The 10,347-nt window shown below is 43.3% G+C and overlaps 1 protein-coding gene across 1 annotated transcript in view; it reads right to left on the reverse strand.

Moving 5' to 3' along the window:
* The window catches only part of PCP4 (Purkinje cell protein 4), a 72,290-nt gene extending 62,675 nt beyond the window's left edge, over window positions 1-9,615 (reverse strand). The window contains exon 1 of the mRNA XM_063127561.1: window positions 9,514-9,615. Coding sequence (XP_062983631.1) covers window positions 9,514-9,522 — 9 coding nt within the window. The 5' untranslated portion in view covers window positions 9,523-9,615. The remainder of the gene's footprint in view (window positions 1-9,513) is intronic.
* Window positions 9,616-10,347: the final 732 nt, after the last annotated feature.

The following is a 10,347-nucleotide window of genomic DNA, read 5'->3' on the forward strand; positions in this document are numbered from 1 at the left end:
GTATTCCACCTGGCTAAAAGGACATTTCCCAGAGGGCCTGCCAGCAATGCAGGCTCGAAGCCTTTGTAAGATGCTAGGAATTAGGGCTAGGAGTTGCTTTTGCAAGCCGTCCTGCCTCCACTTGGTAAGTGAAAGGGAAGAAGAAGAGAAACTGCCAGGGAAGAAGGCCCAGTGACTGTGGAGAAGCTTGAGCATTGCAGAGCATATGAAAAAAGCCAATCCCCTCCCCCTCCCGGTGACTTCTCCAAAAAGTCTCATAGAATCATAGAATCATAGAATAGTAGAGTTGGAAGGGGCCTACAAGGCCATCGACTCCAACCCCCTGCTCAATGCAGGAATCCACCCTAAAGCATCCCTGACAGATGCTTGTCCAGCTGCCTCTTGAAGGCCTCTAGTGTGGGAGAGCCCACAACCTCCCTAGGTAACTGATTCCACCATCGCACTGCTCTAACGGTTAGGAAGTTTTTCCTGATGTCCAGCCGGAATCTGGCTTCCTTTAAGTTGAGCCTGTTATTCCGTGTCCTGCACTCTGGGAGGATCGAGAAGAGATCCTGGTCCTCCTCTGTGTGACAACCTTTTAAGTATTTGAAGAGTGCTATCATGTCTCCCCTCAATCTTCTCTTCTCCAGGCTAAACATGCCCAGTTCTTTCAGTCTCTCTTCATAGGGCTTTGTTTCTAGACCCCTGATCATCCTGGTTGCCCTCTTCTGAACACGCTCCAGCTTGTCTGCATCCTTCTTGAATTGTGGAGCCCAGAACTGGACACAATACTCTAGATGAGGCCTAACCAGGGCCGAATAGAGAGGAACCAGTACCTCACATGATTTGGAAGCTATACTTCTATTAATGCAGCCCAAAATAGCATTTGCCTTTCTTGCAGCCATATCGCACTGTTGGCTCATATTCAGCTTGCGATCTACAACAATTCCAAGATCTTTCTCGTTTGTAGTCTCAGAAAGATCCATCCCATTCCACCTTGAAATGGGTGGGTTTTGCCTATCAATGCAAAAATACTTTGCGGGGGGGGGGGGGTCACAGGCCAACAGGTGCATAAATCCTGATCAGCAGCTGTTTCACATGTGTGGCCATGGGCAGCAAAAAGACCATTTGGGGATTTTACCAGGATTGGAGTAAAGTGATCTCACCAGAGCAATGACATCCAAGATTAATGAATACTTTCAAGATAACTTTTTCCAAAAAGCAATGCACATTTCTCGCAGGTAATTTTAAGTACTTCATGACAACTACAGCTGTGTTATAAACAGAGGCAAATCATTCCGCCCGCCCCCCCCCCCAAAAACAAAGAGATTTGTGCCTTTGACACTCATACCAAGCCTGTTTAATTGTTTATAGCAGTCATACCAGTAGTACCAGCAAGCTGGCCAGAGACATAAAGGGTGTTCATATCTCTCACACAAACAGTGAAAAAGTGCCTCCCAGTTATGCCTCTCCCATGCTGATGACAGCCACTGGCCAGGTCTTGGGTGGCCATTCGTGAGAAAGGGGCCCTGCATGTATACAGCCATAGGGTTCTTCTATCCAATTAATAACCATAACCTATTTGGGTTCCTGATTGGATGGAGGAGCCGTAGGGCAGGATCCTATGGGGCACTTATGCCTCCACCAATTTCTCTTACCCACTACCAATTCTCAGAATTGGTGGGACCCACTGCTTGCGCAACAAATCCGCAGGACACAGAATCATTGGGGGTGTAAGCACCCCATTGGATTCTGCCCATGGATACATGGGCCTATGTGTCCAAAGGGTCCTATTTTCTCTATTGATATATATGGGGCTGCTGAGTAGGGCATGGCCAGAAGGCCTATGAGCACAGGAGAAGCGTAGCTGGGTTGGTGGTGTTCTCACTACATCTTCCCATGCACATACTGGGTGAACACAAAAGGGGATGTTATAGAAGCTCCTGAGGAATGGTCACGTGTGATCTGAACACAGACTGGCAATGCCCATTCCTGAAATGGTACCACTGATACACAAAGGACCAACACATGCAGATTTTTAAGTAGTTATCATGGACTCAAGGGCCTGGTGAATTCACCCTTGTCTCAAACAGATAACAATATGAAATTTCTGATGAGTTCCCTTTGGGGAAGAAAGATATTCTTGTTCCCATTCAAGCCATTGGGAATTTGGACAGCCTCGTAGTCGGGTCCAATGTTTAAAAATAAGGAGGAGGAGGTGGTGGTGGTGGAGAAATTATCTCCCTTTCTAAGCTTGGTAATCATATCGTTGCAGCAGTGAACCTCTTTCCACCAGTCATTTATTAATATTTGTAATGACAAGACAAAGAATGAGAATGTTTTCTTTCACATTTTCACAGTTTTGCACTTCTGCTTTTTCTCATGCTGGAAAGTAGAATATTTGAATAGAGTGAGATTAAACTCATCTGTTTGACATTCCATTTGTTGGTAATGAGATAACTGGGCTGAATATTCAAATATCTTAATGAAATTGGGTAAACACACGCTGGACAGAATTCGACAGTGTGAGCTTAAATACAAGCTCAACCCATATTCTCATTTCCAAAGAGAAAAGGACATTCCAAGCCGTATTTTAATGCAACTTCATCTGTGTTGAAACAACTGACCTATCCAAAAGTGCAGGTCGCCATGGGCTTCTTTAAACTAGCGTTTTATAGCACGCTTGTGACTAAGCACTCACAGACGTTCGCGGGTCATTTTGACAACACCGTGAGCCTCCTGCGCAACTCCCGCTCCATTTCCCAGTTTTAGCAGTAAAAAATAAGCCTCAGAAAACCCGACTCTTCTGAGATATGTTAGGATATGTCAGGATTTCCCGCTGTGAGCAGGCAAAGTTGCACTATAAAATACCCACTAGAGGGCGCTGTCCCATTGAACTGCATTGGAACTGTACCAGCCACATGGGCACTGCTCTCTTCCCCGCACAATTTCAGCTTTTTTCAAATGCAGAAGAGAAGCAGGAAGCAGAGCCACAGAATTGAAACACAACTCCCCACCACATCTGAACGTCCTCCAGGTTTCAAATTTATATTCAACCTGTGCCAAATATCCATACCCATACCCATACCCATACCCATACCCATACCCATACCCACACACTGTCCCACAGGAAAACAGGGGGGGGAGATTTAGGGACTTTGGGTGTATGAATTTTAAGTATGTTAGTCTTACCTTATATACAAGGTGCCAATGGTTTGTTCTCTCATTCCCCGCCACCACCACCACCACCACCACCACCAAAAGAGCTTTACCAATGCTTCTAGCAGTGGCTTGGCTGCTCCAGCTGTGTTCCTGGGACAGGGCTCCAGAGAACAATGCTACATGATGGAGTAGCATAGTTCCTTGAGGTGTTATTGGTATGACATATTATTGGTATATCAGGGGGAGAGGGCTGCCCCCATTGCTTCTACTTGACCTCCATGCCTGTTTTGTTTTTTATTTAAACTACTTATATACCATTTGGTATCATACGATCTCTAAGTGGTTTACATATCTGATACAATATAAAAACCAGTGTAAAAATAGTATAAAATAATAAATACATTTAAAATGTTACAAGAACCGTAGGACAGAGCAGTGAGATTTCAAGTCAGGGAAAAGCTGAGTAAACACGTGTGTCTTCAAGAGGCATCTAAAGCTCAACACATTTTCTGCCTCTCCGATCACACATGGAGAGCATTTCAGAGTGCGGAGGGTGCCACTACTGAAAAGTCCCACTTATGTGTTGTGAACTGGGGCCACACTGTTGGCCTCCTCAGAAGATCTCAGGAATCAGTTTGGTGTACATAGGGGGAGACGGTTGGCTCGGTAGTGTGGTCACAAGTTGATTATGGCTTTGAATGCCAGAAACAAATCCTTGAACATGGCTCGGTAGCTAACAGGCAGCCATTGCAGTTCTTTTAACACACAGGAATGATATGTGTAGAGCTGGCTGCTCCGCTGAGCATCCTAGCTGCTACATTCTGCACTAGGTGCAGCTCCTGAAACAGGTGCAAGGGCAGCTCCACACAGAGCGCATTAATGGGCTTGTTCAGACAACACACTAAGCCATGGTGCAGCAAATGTTTAGTGAGCATGGTTAAACCGTGGTTATGTAGCCACCATGGTTAGGAATGGTTCACACAACACACTAAGCCATAATGTTTAGCTCAAAGTGCTTAACCGCTGTGGCTTACAGTGTGTCTGAACAGGGTCATTGTGTTTTCAAGGGGAGGAAGAAAGATGCAAAAAACCCTGCGGTGGTGTGCCATCTCTCATGAGCCCTGAGATATTTCAATGGAAGTCCGTATGTATGCTCACAACATAATTCTTCCATTGAAATCAGAATGCCAGCTTGACCCCTGCCTCTCTTTTTGAAGGGGAAGGCAAAAACTGCAAACCAGATTGCAATGTGATATCCGAAATCTTCCAAACGTTGTACTTTACTGGTCAAGATGGTCAGTAAGTAAGATGGAATTTGCTGTAGCCACTCACAGAGCTGGTAGGGCACGGGAGCATGTGGAGTTATTGTTTAAAATGTGTTCCATCCATCTCAGCAGGCCAGCTTTGAAGGGTAACAAATCTTTACCCTGTCCTGAAGGCAAGCGTGGGCAAAGTGACAAGTTTAAGACATCTTTTGCTCTCCCCGTTCAAGAGACAGGTCACCACCCATCTAATAAAGGGATGTCAGTTCAAATTATTATGTGATCTTTCTTTGCCTTCCTTCCCCCCACACGCACCTTTTGTCAGCTGAGGAATTCTTTCCCCATCAAGTGGCATAAATAGCCTGTTTTCCCTAATTATAGCTAGCTATACATCCCATGCTTGCTGGAGAGACCTGGGCAGCTTGTGTGCACAAAAGGGATCCTCTCCCCAAGTGATTTCTGCAGATATTTCAGCCCGCTGAGTCACAATCCTTCTTGGGATTTGGGCATCATATGGTTGAATTGGCAGTGTTTTAATCCTAAAGATGCATGTGCTACTTTTGCTTAAGGATTAGCTCTGTTCATTCAACAGGAGGCCCAACTTGTTTTATTTGTGGGGTCAGGCGGGGCGGTGGGGAAGGTTGCACATTGTCATTTAGCCACATCTATTTCCCTCCTTATCTTAGCCTAGACAAGGGATGCTATTGGCTCCAACTTCCATCATTTCCCGTCAACATAACCAATGATGGGAACTGACATCCAGCAATTTCTGTTGGGCCATAAGTTCCTCACCCCGATCTAGGCTAATGGGGCTACTCATGCGTGGCTGAATGCATAGATAGGAAGGAAGCAGGGCAGGGGGTAGGAAGTGTCATTGGGATTGTACCCATGATTACCCTACATGACTGCCCTACATGTGAGTAAGACGTGAAGAGGACTTACATCTCAATCTTTACCAGTAGTGGATACCTATTATTTTAACAGCAATATACTCACTGTTAATATTTATGATGATGCAAAAGCTGCAATTAATACTTTAAAGGCATGGGTGGCTGGGGCATGCTGGGAGTTGTAGGCCTTTTTCCTGCCTAAACATGCATAGGATTGTGCTGTGTGTGTATCTATATATAAATATATAATTATTTCATTTTATCTTCTTCCTAGTGAAGCTCAGCATGACATAAATGGTCCCCCATAATTTATTCTCATGCTAACTATGAGGTAGGTTAGTTTGAGACTTCAGAGCTACCATGCATAAACTAAATGTATGGAGGAGGAACGGGACTGCACTCATTGACCCTACCTCCAGGCCTCACTTGCCCCACCCCCAAGCCTCCACACATTAGCTGGGGAGCTTATATGTGCATAGGTGCTCCAAGTGATCTGAACGCCTGATTAAACGGGGATGGAGCCAGGAGTGGGTCAGCCAAATCAAAGGGGCCAATGGGCATGGCTCACTTCCCCTCAATATTTATTTATTTTATTTATTTATTACATTTCTATACCGCCCAATAGCCGGAGCTCTCTGGGCGGTTCAAAAAAATTAAAAACATTCAAAGTATAAAACAACAGTATAAAACCATAGTATAAAATACAATATAAAAGCTCAACCAGATAAAAACAGCAGCAATGCAAAATTACAAATTTAAAACACCAAGTTAAAATTTATTTATAGACTGTTAAAATGCTGGGAGAATAAAAAGGTCTTCACCTGGCGTCTAAAAGCATACAATGTAGGTGCCAAGCGAACCTCCTTAGGGAGCTCATTCCACAGCCGGGGTGCCAAAACAGAGAAGGCCCTCCTCCTGGTAGCCACCTGCCTCACTTCCTTTGGCATCACTTCCTTTATGTTTAAAGCACATGGAGGCAACTTCTGAAGGTGCTCATGTCTAGCCCATGGTCACCCACTGAGGTGCATTACTGAGCTGGGATTTGAACCTAGGCCTCTCCAGTTTGAGTCCAACTGGCTAACCATTGCAGCACACTAGCTTTCACAATGTAGTAAAAACGAGATGTAAGGAACAAGAGGTTAGGTTTCATTCCTCAGGAGATATTACATGGGATTTCAATTTTCAGAGTTGTTTGGTTATATTTTTTTAATTGAGCTTCACACAGGTGTTATCCCCGAGAACAAAATCTCTATGGCTTCCTGGCGGCTGTCCCAGGGTGCATGCATGGTGGCACTGCATCAATTATACAATACAGCAGCCACCATACAGCCATTGCAGGGCTTTCCCATTTACCCCAACTTTTTTCTCCAAAGGGAGGCGAGTATGGCACATCTGCGGGAGAGGTGTAGCCGAGCAGATGGTGACCCCTGATTGGTCCCCGGTTGCCTGGGCATAGGGCAGGGGGCGGGCCTGGCTGCTGGAACAACCGTGCTTTTGCTGCTGTGTCAGGATTAGCTTCCGCCACCCCAAAGCAGCGAAAGTGTGGGGTTTCGCTTATTGTGGTGGCAACCCGTCACTGTATAGGCTGGCCCCCTGGACACTCAGTATCCACTTAAATCCCACAGCCTCAGCACTTCTCCTGTTTAGTCATATACCAATCATCAGATAAAATTTCAAGAGAAACTTCTAAAGAAAGAAGGAAAAAACACCAAATATTAACTGATATAGACAAAGGAAGAAGATAAGATCAAACTAATGAATACATTATGCTGTTTGTTTTTCTACAACCATAGAAGGACAGCGAAGTTGCTCTCCATCAAGAAACATTAAATGAGAAAATAATCAAACGAAGTGAATAAGAGTTTGAAGATTTCTGAATGGTCCAGAGCTTCCTGAATCCAAATGTTTAACTTAGTTGGGAGTCTGACCGTTCTCAGTACAAAAACAATCACATCCTTTGGGCCATCCTCTCCTAGCTGCCTACCCAAGTCTATTTTGGGACAACATTTTCATGGCCATATTTGAGCTGCTCTTTTCCATTACACTATGTCAGATTTCATCTAGATAATAAGCTGAAGAGAGAGAGAAAGAGAAGACAGTTCATTGAATTATCTGCTTATTCTATCAGGAGCCCTCTGTAAAAACTGTTGATGCAGAAAACTAAAGTTATTGCCCTTCTACTAGTCTGTAGAATTGCCTTAATTTAAAATAAAATTAAATGAAACAAACTCCCCCTTTCCCCTTTCCTTTCAATTTCTTCTCTCTCTTGAGCAGAAAACAAGTGCTATGAGACTTGGTTTTTTACTCTGGCAAAGTTTACAGACTGTCATCATTTTCTGAATAACATTAACAATGTATCTCAAAACACTCATAAGAGAATGTAGATGTATGTCTTGCTACATCTTGTAGCGATGTCTTGCTACATCGCTGAGTTGTAAATCAGCGATCCAGTCTTTACATTATGTTGAATGACCGTGGTAGCTTATGGTGGGTTGTAGATCAGGCTCCAAAATGGGTCTAAGAGCAGAACTTTCAAGAATAGCTGCTTGGAGTGTAAGATTAGTAATGTTAGTTTCTTATTTTTGGTACAGTCTTACTTCTATTTTTGGAGCATGGGAAATTCTAGTTTACTGAATTGAAGAGATGGGAGATTTCCTCGAAGAAGAACCCAATGTAAACTGCAGCAGTGTGAACAAAGATTTCATGAAGAGCCAGTTACAAGGGAATAGGAGAGAAATCTGATCTGGTAGGGTAAAGCTATGTACAATAGCAATTAAATTTCGTTTTAAAATAATCAGAAAAACTTTGAAAAAGTTCAGACGCTTAAAAGAATAAGAATGTGAGCCATATCAGATCAGCCTGCTCATTTATTGTATGTGACAAAGAGAAGCTTAATGTAATTTGCATGCTAAAACATTGACCTTTTCCAGTTTATTTATTCAGCTGTGAGCATCAAGTTGGGAAATGAATAAGCTCAGGAAGAATGAATGCCTTAACCATGTATTTAATAAGCATGGTAAAAGACGCAGCAGGAGGAATCTCCTTGGCTCTAGGGCAGCGATGTCCCCTGACATGGACATTTTGCTGCTACGTCTCCTTTCCAAAGAGCTCTAAAACATACCTCCTATAGTGGGTAAAAGTTATTCACATTGAAGAAACCAGAATAGTTAACATTGATTTCATCCTATGATAATATTAGATCAAAACCACACAGAATATCACACAATGGCTTTTAGGCAAGAGAGTCTTAACTTGGTGCACGTCAGTGTTACCCAGTATAGTAAGAGAAGGACAGTCATCTACTTAAAATAGAGTTTTACTTTATAAAGGGAAAGAACACCCAAAAATAAGCCATGGGGACATGGAACCTATAGCTCTATTAGTGGAACTGTCATGGCATTGGAAGGAATGCATTTTAAATCTAGATATTTATCACTGCCTTGCTACTGGAAAATAGATAGCTTAACTTTAATTTTTAAAAAACTACGCAATGGTTCTTTGATGCTCCATGCTGCTGACATTCTTTATTATGGTTTTCAGCAATAGCAGCTGGTGAATAGAGGTCAGGAGCAGCATAGTGTTGTTGTTGCTTTTTAAAGTCACTTTAATCTGTAACTTTTGGATAGCAGCCACCTCCGCTTGCTTTTTAAGAATGCAAAACAGATACTGAAATCAATCTCTTTACATGCCCTCAGCACGCCTTGCATATTACAGAGCCATCAGTAAGAATATTATGTCCTATTGATAACGAGAAATTAGGTTCTTGATTTTGGCTTTTTGCAAAGCACATCAGAGGCTTTGATGCTTTAGTGCCAGCAGACTCTTCGGAGGCTTTTGCATTTATTTTAAGGAAGTCTCTCACAGTGCAGTCCTATACGTGTCTACTCAGAAGTAAGTCCCATTGAGTTCAATGGGGCTTATTCCCAGATAAGCACGTACAGGATTACAGCCTCAGCTGGGGTTACCTCCTCATTCTGAAACATTGTGCATGTTCAGTTCAACATTTGCCCAAGATGTTTCACATCTTCCTAGAAAAGCTTAATCTAGTGCTTGTTTTAATCAATAAACCTTCCAGCACATCATTCCACAGTTGATTCCTCTTTTCTCTTTAGTCCCCTGCCTGATTCAAAAGATGCTGCCCTTTTCTTCTTCTATTCAGACTTCCATTTCTTCAGCTACCTGCCTCCCTCTCTCCTTATTAAAAGCATTTGTCCACTCACCTCGCTCATGATTGTTTTGAAAGGACAGTTCACAGAGCTCCACTTCCTCAGAACAAGGCTACTGTACCAAGCTCTTTGCACGGTTCCTAGCTTTTCTCTTAAAAAGGGCTGTCCTGTGGCATCATGCCTCTAGTAAACCAATAAGAAACATTCACCTGCAGAACAACCCCCCCCCCCCCGCCAAAAGCAGGCATCTCAGAGCACAAAGGGCCACCTTGTGGTGAGAGCTGGAAATTGAGTTTTAAAAGCTAAATTAGTTTTTCAAAAGCCATGGTTATAAAGGGGAGGGGGGATATATAATGGCTGGGAAAGGAGAGGAAGGAGGGGTAAATGGTTGTAAGACAAAATTCTTCTTTCTATTTCTGACAAAAGAAAATAATACATAGTGATCATGAAGGCAAATCAGTATCTTATTCATCAGCAAATATTTCTGGAAGTAAATATCTTAGGCCCTGCAAGTTGCTGTCCTTGTCCTGGTAGAATTCAGCAGGTAAAGCTTTCCTCATTCCCACATTTCAGGCTAGTGAAGACTCCGCCAGCTGAATGCCTACCTGCCTACCTGCAATTCACATAATGAATTGGAAACTTTATGACAGAGGAGGCAGCCTCGCTGAAATGTCCTTTGACTATCCTTTAAAAAACAACAATCAAAGCCTGATAAGATGCACATCCCAGAGCAGAAGAAGAGAAACACACAGCGTTCAAATTATAAAATGAACTAAAACCAAAGATTCATAAAATGTAAGGGATTGCTGTCAGAAGCAGGCCCAGTGTCAGCCCATGGCATCCTCAGGCAGCTGTCAAGGGTCAGCGGAGCCCACATCTGCGCTGCCT

Source organism: Elgaria multicarinata, chromosome 5 (genome assembly GCF_023053635.1).
Source record: "Elgaria multicarinata webbii isolate HBS135686 ecotype San Diego chromosome 5, rElgMul1.1.pri, whole genome shotgun sequence".
Classification (NCBI taxonomy): domain Eukaryota; kingdom Metazoa; phylum Chordata; class Lepidosauria; order Squamata; family Anguidae; genus Elgaria; species Elgaria multicarinata.